At 30.6% G+C, this 16020-nt stretch overlaps 2 protein-coding genes across 4 annotated transcripts; both read right to left on the minus strand.

The window, feature by feature from the left end:
• Nucleotides 1-191: 191 nt before the first annotated feature.
• LOC410958 (ubiquitin-like modifier-activating enzyme 1) lies at nucleotides 192-5028 on the minus strand. The gene is made up of 2 exons (XM_394434.7): nucleotides 4352-5028; nucleotides 192-4024 (listed from the first exon to the last, which is right to left on the minus strand). Exons 1-2 carry the CDS (start codon nucleotides 4716-4718, stop codon nucleotides 1242-1244), a joined length of 3150 nt encoding a protein of 1049 aa, XP_394434.2. The 5' UTR covers nucleotides 4719-5028; the 3' UTR covers nucleotides 192-1241.
• An 806-nt stretch (nucleotides 5029-5834) lies between these two features.
• Nucleotides 5835-15864, minus strand: LOC410959 (kinesin 12). 3 transcript variants are annotated; one of them, XM_394435.7, is made up of 16 exons: nucleotides 15397-15864; nucleotides 13898-14104; nucleotides 10830-10922; nucleotides 10665-10743; nucleotides 10307-10519; nucleotides 9648-9785; nucleotides 9430-9571; nucleotides 9134-9228; nucleotides 8933-9074; nucleotides 8429-8547; nucleotides 8253-8357; nucleotides 8055-8184; nucleotides 7719-7944; nucleotides 7515-7668; nucleotides 7142-7356; nucleotides 5835-6726 (listed from the first exon to the last, which is right to left on the minus strand). In XM_394435.7, the coding sequence occupies exons 2-16, from the start codon at nucleotides 14095-14097 to the stop codon at nucleotides 6372-6374; spliced, it is 2406 nt and encodes an 801-aa protein (XP_394435.3). In that variant the 5' UTR covers nucleotides 14098-14104; nucleotides 15397-15864; the 3' UTR covers nucleotides 5835-6371. The 3 variants fall into 3 exon arrangements, with proteins under 3 accessions (XP_394435.3, XP_006561009.1, XP_016766664.1); XM_006560946.3 differs by having other exon boundaries at nucleotides 7515-7653; nucleotides 15397-15843; XM_016911175.2 differs by having other exon boundaries at nucleotides 6605-6742; nucleotides 15397-15845.
• Between the last annotated feature and the right edge of the window lie 156 nt (nucleotides 15865-16020).

Consider the following 16020-nt stretch of genomic DNA (forward strand, 5'->3'; position numbering starts at 1 on the left):
TTAATAAAATTTTAATGAACTATTATAAAGATAGAAAGAGGAAATAAAAGGAAATAAAATAATTCCAAATATTATTTTCATTATTATATTTTTCATGTTTTTTGAAATCCAAACATATCTATTTATATTATCTATTGATAAAATAATACAATAAATATCCGCATTATCCTAAAATTAACAAAATATCTTCCTTTTTTTTCTTGTATTTCTTGGTCTAAAGTGTGCAATTCTTTTTGAAGCTTCTTTCCAAATATTTCGTTCTTATAAATTTAAATGCAATATTTCTTATAACAACAAACAGCCTTAGCCAATAGTATATTAAGTGTTTGAAAAGGCGGACAAATCAAAATCATGAATAATGGATTATATAAAATATTAAAATATCGATAGCAAGAGCATAATGGAGCAAAAAAGGAAAGGAGAGGGGAACATTTATGATATTTTTTTTAAATTTCGTACACGCCCCTAACCATACAAATAGTAATAGTAAATAGAAAATAAAGAAATGTAATATGATAAAGGCAAGATATATTTGCGTCCGATTTTTATTGTTCATCTATAGTCTATATTAAATGTGTTAGTATTATTCGTCTAAGGATCATTGAATTATCAGCTTCGTAATTTACATTTCGATCCTATACATTAAATTATGAAGTGTGAGTCTTCAAGAAAACTCTTACCATGACATTTCCCTTTATGATCCAATATGGACTAAACTTTTTGCAACTTTTTCATGATATTTTTTTTTCTTTCTTTTTTTTCAATCATTTTATAAACATCATAAGACTGTAGATTCTCTTGTACAAATTTTTATACTCATATATCTTTTTTTATCAACAGTTCGAATTATCTTAGAGCTAATTCATTTTTTCTCTGAAAGTATTAGTTTATTAAAAAAATAAAAAGAAAAACATACATAACAAATTTACGATTAAATTATTTCAGATAACGATCACAGGAAATAATAATGAAAAAGAAAACAAATAGTTCGAGCCCTAATATCTATATTCAGGAAAAGGGGGAGATCATAGTAAGAAAAAATCCATAGATCTTACGATCTCTTACTATATAAATGCTACAAAGCATCGACGATAAAAATGAATCTTTTTTTTAACTTTGAGAACCTTACATAGAGAAAGAGTAATATTCTCCTTGTATTGTAAAATAGAAATTTGTGGAAATTACTACGGCTAAGTCAGTTAAGTAGACATTTCTCATTATCCTGGTGACATTAACATATTTCACGGCAAAGTATAACGAACATATGGAACTTCCACGTCATTACCATCGGTATCATTACAGCAAAGTTCGAATACCAACGCACGTACATGAGGTTCTAACTTCTTCTTTGACACCTTCTTTACTACTTCAGACATCAAAAGACTCATACGCTCTTGGCATTTTGGCTTTGCCATGAAGAAAGAGTAAAGCATACAAACACCTTGAGATAGCATAGTAACCTCCAGATTGTGATGTTCCTTGAAATAATCCAAAAATTCTTTTAGCGTCAGTTCTCCCTTTACTTCGAATCGATCCCATAGTGTCCAATCTGTATCATAATATTTTAATTTTGGCGCAGCGATAGGCTCAGAAAAACCGAAGAATGGTAAAGCCAAATTAACAAAACCATTCTTATAGATAGATAGATCCTTCACGCCACGAGTCAGCTTAATAAGCTCCAGACAAACTAAACCTGCCACCACTGAAGTAGTAGTAGCAATAGCTGGTATTATTTTACCAGCAATTAGTTTACTCTTATGTCGGTCAGCAGGTGGAATTTTGTAATTAGTAGCACGGAGATTTGAAGCAGCCACAATAAAATCAATGTGGAAGTTGGTATCATCATCCTTTTCGAATTCTTGTGGATAGATTACCAAACCATTAAGATCTTCAACTCTTGGTAGTTCTTCTTGCAATTGAGTGAGTCTCTCATGATCAATATTTCCACTACCATTGGATACTTGTACTTGCGAATCTGTTTCCGCAATCTTTACTCCAGATTTTGGTGTGAAATTCGGCACTTGTACAGTGCTAACAATCCTAGCGATTTCTTCTCGGTTTCTATTGATGGGAATACCATACACTTTTGCCTTTAAATTAGCAGCAGCTACAATATAATCTAAATGTAATGGATCATTAACATTAAACGTGAGTGGTTCAGGGCATCTTTTTGGCCCAGACCAAAATAGCTGACCACTGGATGTCACTTGATCAGGAGGAAAGTTAAACAAAAGTTGTCTAATTTGATTACTATATTGCTCCTGCCAATGACAACGAGCCCAAGCAACACAATCGGCAAATGATTTTGGCCTTTCGTCAACCAGAGCAGTTTTAACAGATTCTAAAACTTCTAGTGGCTGAACACCAGGCAGTTTTATCGTTCTCTCCACAAACTGTGGATCGGATATATATTGAGCGGCATTTTCCGCAGCTTGGCGAAATAAACCTTCAAAATTGTCTCTGGCCCATTGTAAAGTATGTTCTATAGCATTAGGGAAATTTTTTAATGTGCATATTGGTATACTCTTTTCTGGAGGATCTTGAGAAGAACTATATGATTCAGTTAAGAAAGGAACAACAACTTGAGTGTTACCCTTTGTACCTAGTGTACCAGATTCTAAGAGCGGTTTTCTGTAATATACACAGCGACGATCCATATAAATACGAGCGTTAACATTATCTAATGCATTTGCTACTCCATCTAAGACTTCAAAAAAGTCATCATTATAAATTTTTTCTGTTTCAGGACAAACTCTATTTTCATGAGCTATCACTTTCATGCTTGGATTCATACTTTTTATGACTTTAGCTGCTGTTGATGATTTAGATTGTTGAACATCAGATGGTCTAAATAAGAATTGTCTATTCAAATTAGATTTTTCTATCAAATCCATATCAGTGACTATAACACTACCATTCTCAGCACCAACACCTAACATTGCAAAGTTTTTGAGCAATTCACATCCTATAGCTCCTGCTCCTACAACAAAATATTTTAAATTTCCAATCTTTGATTGGAATTTGCGTCCAAAAACAGCAATCTGTGAATCATAACGTGATCCAATAGAACAACAATCTTCCTCTGTGAATTCAGATCGATCTGTAGGTAGACATTCAATAGCATCAAAATATAGCCATTGGAATATAGGACAAAACTTTCCAGAACAAGCTTTCATAACTTCTTGGGCTACAATTCCTCCAATAGTAGCATTCATTGGATTTAAATTTCCAGAACATATCTTTGCAAATATATCAAACAGTTCTATATTTATTTCAGTTTCACTACCTACTTCCTCTTTCAGAGTTCTAGCTAAACTTAAGAATTCATTTGCATCTTCTTGATTCCATGGTCTAGGTAATTTTCTATTTTCCTCTATATAATTATGTAATGTCATGAAAGCTAAATGTATCTGTTCTGGATAATCAAATTTTCCAAAATCAGTAATTTGAAACTTTGGTTTTTTCAAAGCATCTTTCAAAGAAGCAAATTGCAAGATCTTTGGCATTTTTACTTGTGTTACTATACCACCTCGAATATATTCAGAATATTTGGATGTATCTCCAATGCTAAAAGTATATGGACCAAGAACTTTAATTTTTATTGGATCACAACCATTTAATTCTGTCATTCCCTGTACTTCAGAAAAAGTGACATAATCACCATCTTCCATGCCATGACGTGTATCATCTAAACAAGTAACTACACCTTCTGTGTCTTGTGAAATACTAGCAACCATTGCACTTACAGGTGGTTCACCATTGATATCAACTATTGTGAATTTTTCCCCAAAGTCACAAAAGACTTGAGAAAATAGGCCTCTGGTATCTGCTATAATAAGAGCTATATTATTTGCATGAGTAATCTCAGAAATACGTAATTGTTCTTTCAATGAAGTTTCAGTCAAAACAACAACTTTAAACTTCTTGATATAACAATCAGTTAAGGGTCCAGAATAATGACGTGTAGGGACATAATTATTCAACTCTGATAAACGTTGACAACAGGCAATAGCTCGATTTTTACCTAAAAAATAAAATTATAGCAATATAAATATAATTATAACAATATAACTTTTTGTTTATAACAAAAAATAATACATATAGAGCTATAATTATATTAATCATAATAATTATATCATTTCTTCTACGTGTATTTGAAATATACAATATATAAAAAATATAAATATAAAAGAAATTTTGCAATATAATAATGTTATTTTAAATGATACAATTATTTTAATAATTAAATTCGCTATTAATTAAATTCATATTTTAATATCAAAATTGTAAAAAAAATTTTTACTATTGAAGAAGTTCATATATTTCATGATTCGCGGGTCAAAGCGCTCACCTATATCCGCTTCGGTAAGATAGAATTGTGAACCGAGATCTGAAATCTGGCACAGCGCGTCATCATGCAATGTAACGGACTTGACGCCGCCGAGGATGACGTTCTTAGCAATTTCCACGCCAAGCCCGCCGAGACCGGATATCAAGACATCAGAAGATGCCATGCAACGCATGGCGTCATGGCCGAGGACGTAGAGCTGCCTGGAGTATAGACCCTCATCAATTTCGGCAGAAGCCCGAGACGTCGAGCCATTTTTCGCCATGTCTGCGATCGTCGTCGAATCGTCGGCTCCTCCCGTGGTGGCAGCAACGCGTCGCTTCTTAGCTGGGGGGTCAACGGAGCTCTCCACCACCTCAGCACTAGACATCGGACTTCACGGGGCGCCGTATTATGTCCGTCGATTGTTTTTCAACCCGGCCGACTGCACTTTAATAAAGCTCGTAACTTCACCGCACGCACCGACCTTGCTACACGCGCCCGCTCTCTCTCTCGCCGCACCTCTCTCCTGTTCTGCGTTCTTCGTCGCTTCCAGTTTACTCTTTCGAAACTGTACCCGCACTTTACCACGATACCACTGTCCATCCAAGAATGATTCTCGTTCTTTCATCCGCTCTGTTGCTGCTCTCTCGTTGTCGTACCAGCAGCGATCGTGATGTCGATGCTTCCTCGATAAAGTGGGGATGAATGTTTGCTCGATCGGTAAAACAGCTATACTGCCTTTGTGAAACAAAGGCAATTCTTTCTTTATTTTGTATATTTCTTTCACAATTCTTGAAACGACATGTAATAGATTCACAAAGCAAAAGCACAGATTGATCATTTCCACAACAAAATTTTGTACGGTATTGTTTCTTTCTTTTTCTGTTGCGACATCGTTGGTTAACGTTACATCATGAATTTTGCATTTGAATGCAGCGCCATTGATTGGAATCCGAAACAAGCGAATGAAACGACATATTTGACGAATAGTTAAAGGTGATTGGTTACTTATGTTATATACTAATTGTAGACGAAATGACTATAACCAATAAATAATACGTTTCTAATATTCTAGATTGCATAAGTATATATGGATAAGCGCCCTCTATGTATATGTTATTGTTAACGACAATCATTTCTAATTTAGTTTATGCTTTTGTTTATCTGACGTGGCAAGATGCCTATCTAATAAATTATATATGTATGCATCACCAATGAATTATTGTCACGCAATTGTAAAATTATTTTATGTCGATAAAAGTCATATTACGTCATGTATTTTTCTACAGTTTATAATATATATTTTTTTTATCAAAAAACGAGAAAAACAATATTTTCTTAACATTTATCTTATACTATTTTTTCAAAATGCTTTTTCCTATATTAAATTATTTTTTATGATATTCATTAATCGACTTATAACTTCCGATATAATTTAATTTAGAAAAAAAATTCAATTAAATTATTCATTTTTATGATTGTTTAGGTACATATAAAGAAACAGTTCACAACAAAATAATGAAATACTTTATTATATGTAATTTTATTCACACCTTTGTTATTATAAATTTTATTTTGAACTATTTAGAAGTAGTCATTTTCTTTTCAGTATGAAAAAATAATGACTTGTAGATTTATATATAAGCTCACACATAATTACATATTTTTATAGAAATAATATATCTATATATACTATACATTTTTACTTTAAAAATATAATATTACTGTGTTGTTAATATTTAAAAACATACATTCATTTTATTGCTTGTCTTAATTCTGTCTCATTAATTTATGATATGATAATATGATTTATATAATTATATAATTGCCACCAAATTTGAAATATTTATTCTTTTTGATCTTTTGATTAAATATATTTTTTTTAATCAATTACAAAGTTTATCCATCTAAAATTAATTTTCATATATATATTTCTTTCCAATTCATTTTTTTATTTTCATCTTCATAAATGATCTAATTTTGATTTCAGATCATTACGATTAAAATTTATCATTAATTATGTGCTTATTAATTAAGTTATTCAAAGTGGTTTATCTTCATCAATAGGAATTGGACTTCCAAACGCTCGTTGAATAGTCTCATCCTCTTTTTCTTTAAATTTTTTTGATGTTTTTGGTGAATGGTCTTCAAATTCTGAAGTATTCAACGGTATCAAAATGTGCGTTACTGCCGGAAATGGTATTGTAGGTATCTCTGATTCAGCTGTGTTCGGCGTTGAGTTCATTATTTCTAAAGAACCGCTAAGAATTGAATCTGGGGATTCATTATACGAATGGTCAATTGGTTGAATTGGTTCGCCCAAAAGATCGTTGGTTTGTGATGGTCTACGTTCTTCAGGAACTGTCGAGGTGCGACGTATGCTCGCCTTTTTATACCTATTACCATACATTCCTTTAATTAGTAGATAGAATGGTACTGATTATATTAAATATGATAACACATTGCAGATAGAAGTTAATTAATATCTTATCTAATAAACTCGATAAAAATATTTTTTTTTTTATAAGTAATAAAATATATAATGGATTTAAGAAATCGTATTTAATAAGACATGAAACAGAACTTCTAATCCACAATGTGAATGATAATTTCTTAATGTTTGTTCAAAGAAATTATACTTGCTTAGAATAAATTTGAAATTTATTTAAAATATGTTGTTTTAATTTTTATTTTAAAATGTATTTCAATGCCAATTTGTATTGCAATTGATTTTGAAAAGAGTTTAAGAATTCATTGATTTGAACATTATATTGGATATACATAATATTACAATGATTTATTTGTACTGACTGATTAATGTCTATCGGTGACATGGACTGATCCGGACTCATTCTCGTCATGCCGTTTCCATTATCCCATGAATTGTGTCTACGGTGATGACTCTTGTCTTTGTATGCTTCTACTATATTATTATAGCTTCCTACAATTCTTCGTTTATCTAATTCTTTTTGTATTTTCTCTGGCATACTACTTGCAGATCTGTATAACCCATGTCTGATCATATCCTATAAATTTAAGTTTTCTTTGTAATATTATAATATTCGATATCTTTCAAAGATAAAAAAAATCTTTTTTTAAATAAATGTCAGAAAAAAATGTCAATTTTCATTATTCATTTTCTATATCATTATTTATTATTTTCATCTCAAATATTTCAACATACACTCGAAAGGGGAGTAGGTTCCACGTTAGGATTGGTCCAAACATTGGTTGCGCCAGGTGCATTCTCGTTATTACTATCATTTAGCATTTCCGCTGAATATGTAGGTCTGGCAGGTATGATTGGGGATCGACAACATACTCTGCAGTGATAAAACCTATCGAATTAATTGAATATCAAAATCGTCTTAAATCTTGTTCTACTTACGAGTTGACATCTTCGAGTTTCTTCAGTAACCTCTCGTTTTCTCTGCAAACAAGTTCTTGATCCCGTATCACTTGCTCTCTTGTAGCATATAACTCTGCATTTTCTCGACGAAGAGCTTCATTTTCAGTAATATATGCATGGATCAGTTGACTTAATTCAGATCGTTCCATTTCAGATAGTTTATTTAAATCTACTACTGGAGGTGTCAATGGTATTTTTCTTTCAGCTGTAAAAATTTCGTTAGAAAAATCCAATCATTAAATATTATTATGAACATTTTTTTTGTGATATTTGATTTTTTTAAATTAAATCATAATTAATTGATGAATATAATACCTTTAGATTCGCTACGAATTATATTTGAGGTATCATTATTTAAATGAAGAGCTGCTCGAAGATGTTCATTTTCTGTTTGTAAGGCTCCTACCTCTCGTTTCAGACTAAGAATCAGAGCTTCTCGAGGATCCTATAGAATTAAATTTTATTTATGCACTTAACTTTAATAATAGAATGCTTTAATATCTTCCCACTCACCATTACCACGATAGGTTTTGTTCGGATTTTTTTTACTCTCGCTGCATATCTCAAAGTATTCAAAGTTTCGCTTGCGTTCGATTTAGCTGGTGAAATACAAGCGATCTAAAATTCACAAAAATTATCTGATTAATCATATTGAATGAATAATTGTTAAATTATTAGAATAATTTTACCATTAAAGTAACACCATTTCCCGCTAAACTATCGGCCAGAAGTTTAGTTAGTTTACTGTCTCGATATGGAATATGTCCACCCTTACGTTTCCCATCACTCAAAGAAGCTATGCAGTAACCTTCGAGAAAAAATATTTATATTAAAAGAAGTTAGAAAACTTCTTTGTGACATAAAAGTTTTTTTACATAATTCATGCTATCTCGAGCACTTATCGATTGCTTTCTCAACATAGAAGTTGAGAATAAAGCTTGTGCTTTTTCGTTCATTGAAATCGATTCTTACAATACTTTTGCATAATTAAAAGCGTTTCCGAGTCATAATATTAAACATGATTGCATAGTATTAATTTGATATTGAATTTCTTTTGTTTCTAAATAGATTATAGAAGAGAAGAGAATTTGAAATTGATGAAATCATTTTTAAATTAATTTTAAACTTATATACTTATTATTTTTAATTGTAATTGAATAAAGAGATCATCATAATATTTTCATAGAACATACCTAGAACCATTAAACTTTTATTGATATTGTTCGCTTCTTCCAAAGTTTTCCCCTCACTTTGTGTCTTTTTCGTCATCTCACTACCAGCCAGATCGACAAAATTGATTTTTCCTTGTCTTGAGATGAATACGCTGTTATCCATCTATCGATATTAATGTTTGTGTAATTTTATTGTTTTTATACCACAATCAGGATCCTCACCTGTTGCTCAGATGTGATATTGACAGTGAGGATACTATGACTTCTGCTAGAATGATCATTCATATTGTGTGCACCGACTTTTCTATTTCTCATCCCTAAAGAATCATAATATTAAATATTTTTAAAAAAAATATTAATAATTTCAATCAAATTGGCTATTTTTTTAAGTAAAAATATTTTTAATTAAATTCAGTATATATAAAGTTTCTTCAATGAAACGTATATTTTAGGATTTAAATTAAAAAGAATTAACTCTATTTATTAAGATGAAAAAATGAAATTAAAAATATAGCTACCTTCTTCGAGAACAGCCAGAAGATCATCAAGTTCTTCGCATTCAACAGTGAAAAGATTCTCGACGAAAAAGCCTCGTGTCTTTTTACTCCACCGGACCATTAAAGGTTTCCTCGATGTGCCAGGATTTAACAAATCTATTACCTGAGTTTTGAAATCAAAAACTTTATAAAACAAAGATCTGAAGCTTTTTTCTAATACTACATATATGTCTACTGACCTTTTCATTATAAATCTCCAGGAAGGAGGCTTTCAACACAAAATTACATTCTTCTCGTTCTTGCAACAATTTAAATAAATAGACGAAAGAGCGGAAGACCAAGCCATGTTGCTCCGAATAAGGATTCATTTTTTCGAACTGATAAAAAACAAACATTTATCAAATATTTTTTCTAATTCGTTAAAAAATTATCGTAATATAATCTTATTTTTTAAACAATTTATTCAATTATTCTCTAATATTATATCCAATGTTATATTGAATTTATTTTTGAAATGATAAAAAATTATTGCATTTAAAAAAGCATTTAATATTATTACAAAGTGCCAGTGCTTTAATTATTCCATTACTTCGATTTTTTAATTTTACTTGTTTTTGCGATCACATAGGACATGCTCATGCAGTGAACAAGACAAGCATTGTCCACTCAGTTATTATCTTATCTACGCATGTAAAACAACATTAACCTTTTCGTTATATTCCTATATGACCTTCAATTCGATTAACAATTTTAATATATTATTTCTAATACCTTTTCTATTTTTACACTTTACTGATAAAAATTTTTAGAAAGGCGCTCAGTTTCGTCGAATAAATCGATGCATTCCTGTCGGAAATATTATTAAGAAAATTGAAAAAGGCAATCTTTTTTAACTAACCATTTCTGGAGGCCCCGTGAGTGTATGGGTTTTCCCGCTTCCAGTTTGCCCGTAACAGAACGCGGTACAACTGAATCCCTCCACCGCCATTTCGATAAGTTTTTTCACGCCAGAAAATTGTAAGATGTCCTCCTGAGTGGCCGTGGGCTCGAACACCACGTTGTACGAAAATAATTTGCCCTTCTTGTCCCCGCTACTCGGAAATCCTTCGCACTGTACAAAGTTGAACGATGTCAGACCGTGATATACGATAATTTCGTTTACTTATTTTTAATTAAGCAACGAGAACTAAGAAAACAGTATCGAATCATCGATGAATTATCTGAATTTCTATTGATGACAGAAGGGGGAAACTTACGTATATCTGCCCCTCTCCGGGAAATTGCACGGCCATATCATCGCCGGTTTTAATTTCCTTCTTGCTGAGTGGGCGAACTCTATAAAATGAACGATTGATAAAATTAATATTATAATAACAATATATTTAGATAATTTCATGGATGATCGTATTGTTTTTAATTACCTGACGACAACATTTATGTTGTTCTCTGGAAGCAAATGTTTGGTGGCAATTACTCTCTTATCACCATCTATCAGTCTCTCGATACTACCGGTCCTGAAATTAAAACAGGAATGATAATTATCTTCTAATGGGGTGAAATTATCGAGTTCCCTTGGAACTATAACATCGTTTTCTGTCATGATTGAACGTTTCAACAGGAGTAAACCATCTAACGGCTTCATGATTGATCTCCTATCATGGCGGTTAAATAATTGAGCAAGTTCAATCAATCGGGCTAACTGTCGGGGAAAAATAGCGTGATTGACCAGCTTTCGTTTTCGTTCTTTTTTGTTTCTACACCACAGGATTAATCGTAATATCGAAAAATCGTTCCGACCTTAGTCAATGATTCACGAGGGTTTGATTAACAAACCGACAATCTTGATTGATTGCTTGGATAAACAATACTTTTCGATTTTATTGCTCATTGTACAATAAGGAACAAGTTACACAACCATAATGTATTGTTTCTTATTAATTATGAGCTCTCAGTTAAATAAATTTCGAAAGAAAGATAGCTATAATTTATTTTTAATGTTATTCGTTATCAATTTAAAATTATATTTCATACGAAATATAATGAACTATTAAAATTCTAATAGAAGAAAGCTTCCATAAATTTTGAAAAAATTTTTTTAAGGTAATATCAAGAATCCAATTACTTATAAATATAAATCATTACGGATAAAATCTGTACCATCTAATCGTGAAAGCCTAAAATTATTCACACAGAAACTTTAATTTCACATTTTAATTGATGTTTTTCGCACAAGGTATGTATGATGAGTTGCAAAACTTTTCACATTTCCCTGGACCTGTAGAAAAAAATCATTGATTATTATTAATTATTATATTTAGAGAGAAACGAGGGCAACATATTTACTTATTTTAACATAAAATTGGTTATTATATATTGGTTATAATTCTAAAAGCTGTAATACTTTTTAATTCCATTATCTCATATTTCAATGTCAGCACATTATCATAATCATTGCATATAGTTACATGACATGGAATGATTTGATTGAAGTTATAGAAAAAAAACAACGTATCGTGATTCTCTGATCAGCAAATATAAGGATTATGCTAAAAATATAATTAAAAAATGTGATTTGCTATCATTGGGATTTAATTAGTAAGCTTTTGCAAATTGCTATAAATTCATAGACATTTCAAACATTTTCAAATATAATAAAATGTAATAAAAGCCGTTGATAAGTATTTTTTGCCATTTTTTTTTTATTTTATATAGTTAGATTATATAGTTTTATAATTTATTTATTTAATCATGCATGTTTAATACGATCAATTTCTAGTATAAATATTTATTAATTCGAGTTATATTAAAATCGTTAATATCCAAGGTTTCTTTTTATTTATTCATCAAATTGATGTCTCTCTGATAACTCTGAACGATGACTCAATATCTACGTTTTACATAATTCAATTTTATAATTCACGGTCTGTATTGTCATTAACGAAATCAGTTGGCAATATTATTGTAGACCACGTATCATTTTTATTCTTCGCGTCATTTTATTTCATAATGACTTCTCTTCTCATTTACATAATTTTTACATTCAAATTGCAGGATTAATATCTTATCTATATAGATTGTAAAACATTTTTATTTTCATACTTAAAAAAAAAAAAAAAAAAATGGAAAAAAATCATCTCCTCAAATTATTACCAATTTCCGCCATAAATTAGGACAAACTACTTTTGGATTAAAAAAATATTTGGTTCACGTGTTCGAACATGGTGAGATCTTTTTCCATGGGCGCATGGTTCGCGATCGTCGCGATATTGACCGACAGAAAGAGACAAGCAAGGTCTTGCAATCGATATACGGCATCGAAATGTGTCGCAATTGCGACGTATATGTCTATCAATGTCTACATGCATAGTTACACGAAGCAATTAAGGTGAGTTTACACAAGCAGACAACCCCTCGTGGAAAATGAAATCGAATGACTAGTAACTTCTTCGACGTGTGATATCGACTTATCTGTGCCCTCGATCTAGAGGGTAATTTCCAGGGAACGATTCGATTCATTAATTCAGGATCCCGCTGATAATTTATTTATTGGTTTTTCCTTTGAAATCATTCAATGCACTGTTCAATGAATTCAATTCACGGCAATATTCTACTGAATTGAATGTTAATTCCTCTAGTTTAATATTGAGTGATAATTTCAGTAGTAGTTTTCCATCGATCGATATTTTCTATATTTTTCTTCCATTAAGATTTATTCGGATTTACATAATTTTTGTAACTTTTTTCGTAGTTGCTTATTGATTTATTTCGCGTTCCAATTTTTTTTTCTTTTGTTATCAGTATTTTTATATTACATTAATTCGTAAAAATTATAATGGAATTTTGTATTATCGTTAAGATTGATAAAAATTCCTGTTTCAAATCATACAATATTGATTTCTATTATCTATATATTTTTTATTATTGTGTTCAAATGTGTGATAAAGAAAGAGATTTTTTTTCCTTATATCTATATGTACGAAACATGTTACACATCTGATAAAATATATACCTAATTTATAGAATTAGGTTCATAAATTTAATCCAAAAAGAACTGTTATTGAAAAATATAGATATATAAAATGTTTAATATAAAAATTGAAAATAATTCTCACATCGATTGTTTAATACAACATTTCTTTCTCGTAGAAACCAGATCGATAAGTTTCTATGTAAACGTTTGCTTACATTGTCCATTTGCACAAAATTGCTATAGTGTCGATGTTACATCAGATAATATCAACGCGAGCTTTTCGTTATTGACCTTAGTATGGAAATTATCTATCTATTTTTACTTAGGAAGTCATTTTTAAAAGATCTATACTCGAGTATGACAATAAACGTAGAGTAGATTATTAAAATATTAATAGTATTTTTGAACGATATGATCTTCGCTAAAAAAATGATAAAAATGATTGATTAATAAAAGAATTTTATAGATTAATAAAGGTACGATATAAATATCAAACGTCGTACATATATATATACTCACTCGCTTCCACGAGACTTCGTCAAATTGTTTTTCCCGATTACTTTGACACCAGAATTGCTCTTTCCTGGGCTATTTCCTCTGGAAGTCTGATCCGCTGGACTATTGCCACGTGACACGCGATTCTTCCCCTTATCTTTCCTCCCATTTTCTTTTTGAGGACTCTCGCCTCGCGAAGGTGGTGAATTTTTCACAAGCACCATTCGTCACCTGTAAAACGCACATACACACACGTTAATCTAATTTTTATTTCACAAATTGATCGATTTTTAATTTATAATTTTTATCGTAAATCGTTAATATTACAATAAAAGAAATTAATTAATCGATGTAAATTGAAATCGAATATATAATCTCGTTGATTTTTAATCGTGTGATTGGTGCCTTTCTCACAAGACAGAGTCATCGAGAACAATTGGATCAACTCAGTATTGAATCGAGAAGTGAAATGCTTCATTTTCCGGGATTCACAATAGTGAAAGCCTTTTCGAATCCGTCCGACAAGTATACGCATCCGATGAAAATTTATACAACAACAGACTGGTTAATTATCCGAGTTCGCTTACATACAGGATGATGATTATACATGTCGGTGCAATTGAAGCGAAAGTTTTCCCGCTGTTAATTGCGATTCTACGATAGAAATTCTCCAATTATCTGTCACCAATAAGCGAATCGTGAGTGTAAATTAAACATTAATGTAAATATACATTTTATAAATAATTCGTTTTCACATGGATTTAAATAAATGAAATTGCGATGAAACGAAAGTATAAATGTTCCAGTATCATATTAATCAACGTATTTCTTGCTTTCAATATATAGAGAAGATAGAAAAAAAATTATGTAGATCAGGAAATTTCGCGACTCCGTTCCGCTCGGTTCATTTTATACTCCTTTCATTTTTACAACGATTAATTTAAACATAACAGTTTGCTGGTATTTTGAAAGTGAAAGTCGATAAGATCGGCAATAAAATCGATTCGCCCGAATTTAGATCAAATCATTTCGAATGGATTATAATATTAAAAGATTTTCTGTTTATAGACACGATGTATAATTTTGCCAAATAATTCTCTTTATTTTTAAATATTTAATATTTAAAAAATAATTATGCAAGAAAAAAAATATTAAAAATAGGAAAGTGTTTTATTATATATTACTATGTTTTTATTATGGTAGTTTCTTTTATAACTATTATATCATAATTTTCATAAAGATTAAGCACGATAGAGAATTTTTAATTTAGTATAAATTATTCAATTTCCTATAAATTATGTTAAATTATTTGCAATTATAAATAGGAAATATTTACATTAAGTTAAACTAAATTACATGAATTGGCTTTTTAATTCTTTATATTAAACTAGAAATATATATTCATATGAATATGAATTCAAGCTTCATAAGTAATCAAAAATTTATTGCAATTTCTATTAATAACAAAACTTTCAATTCTTTTTAATTTCTCCTCAATTAAATACACAACTAAGTTCACTTACATTCATGGAAATTTCATGGATCGTTCAAAACTATCCCATCACCTAAATTTCTTCACCAATTTTTATCTCTGCTTGTACTTCGTGAATATTTTCTTATCATCTTCAACTTTCCCTTTAAATTTATAACAATTCCTTGATAGTTTTGCACAAATGTATTTCAATTAACACAGACACTTATAAGAGTAGCGGAAATTCGTGCAATAGGAACAACAGTCGGCATACTACTGACACATAGCAGGGGTGGTTCGCGATCGGGTGGTGGTTTTCCGACGCGTTCCAGTGGACACCGATCGAAATCAATGTTTAACTCATCATTGTTCAGATATTCCTCTTTCGTCCCTGACCGTCCCTGGTCAGTGTCCACGTGGATCTCGATGTTGCGTCAGAATGAACTTAACTAATGTCGAGATGGACATTGCTGATCAAATGGGCCAATAGACTGCTTTTAACTTCTGCAAATATGATAGAAATAAACTAGATGTTGAATGTTGACAACAGTTTCAAATGCAAAATGACATAAGCTGTTTAAATATTTAATTAACTTCTGAAAGATTCATATTTACCAGGAACCTTGAAGAAAACGAAAGTCACTAATGAAATATAAAGAAGAGAACATTTTGTACC

The sequence above is a fragment of the Apis mellifera genome, linkage group LG3 (assembly GCF_003254395.2).
Source record: "Apis mellifera strain DH4 linkage group LG3, Amel_HAv3.1, whole genome shotgun sequence".
Classification (NCBI taxonomy): Eukaryota; Metazoa; Arthropoda; class Insecta; order Hymenoptera; family Apidae; genus Apis; species Apis mellifera.

Bases quoted from the DNA above. Each gene is read 5' to 3' on its own strand.
- LOC410959 (XM_394435.7), bottom strand. From the start codon at position 14,097: ATGGTGCTTGTGAAAAATTCACCACCTTCGCGAGGCGAGAGTCCTCAA. The intron at 10,744-10,829 runs GTAATTAAAAAC...TTCATTTTATAG, and splicing joins AACATAAATGTTGTCGTCAG to AGTTCGCCCACTCAGCAAGA. The intron at 9,229-9,429 runs GTAGCTATATTT...ATGATTCTTTAG, and splicing joins TCTGGCTGTTCTCGAAGAAG to GGATGAGAAATAGAAAAGTC.
- LOC410958 (XM_394434.7), bottom strand. From the start codon at position 4,718: ATGTCTAGTGCTGAGGTGGTGGAGAGCTCCGTTGACCCCCCAGCTAAG. The intron at 4,025-4,351 runs GTGAGCGCTTTG...TTTATTTTTTAG, and splicing joins TCTTACCGAAGCGGATATAG to GTAAAAATCGAGCTATTGCC.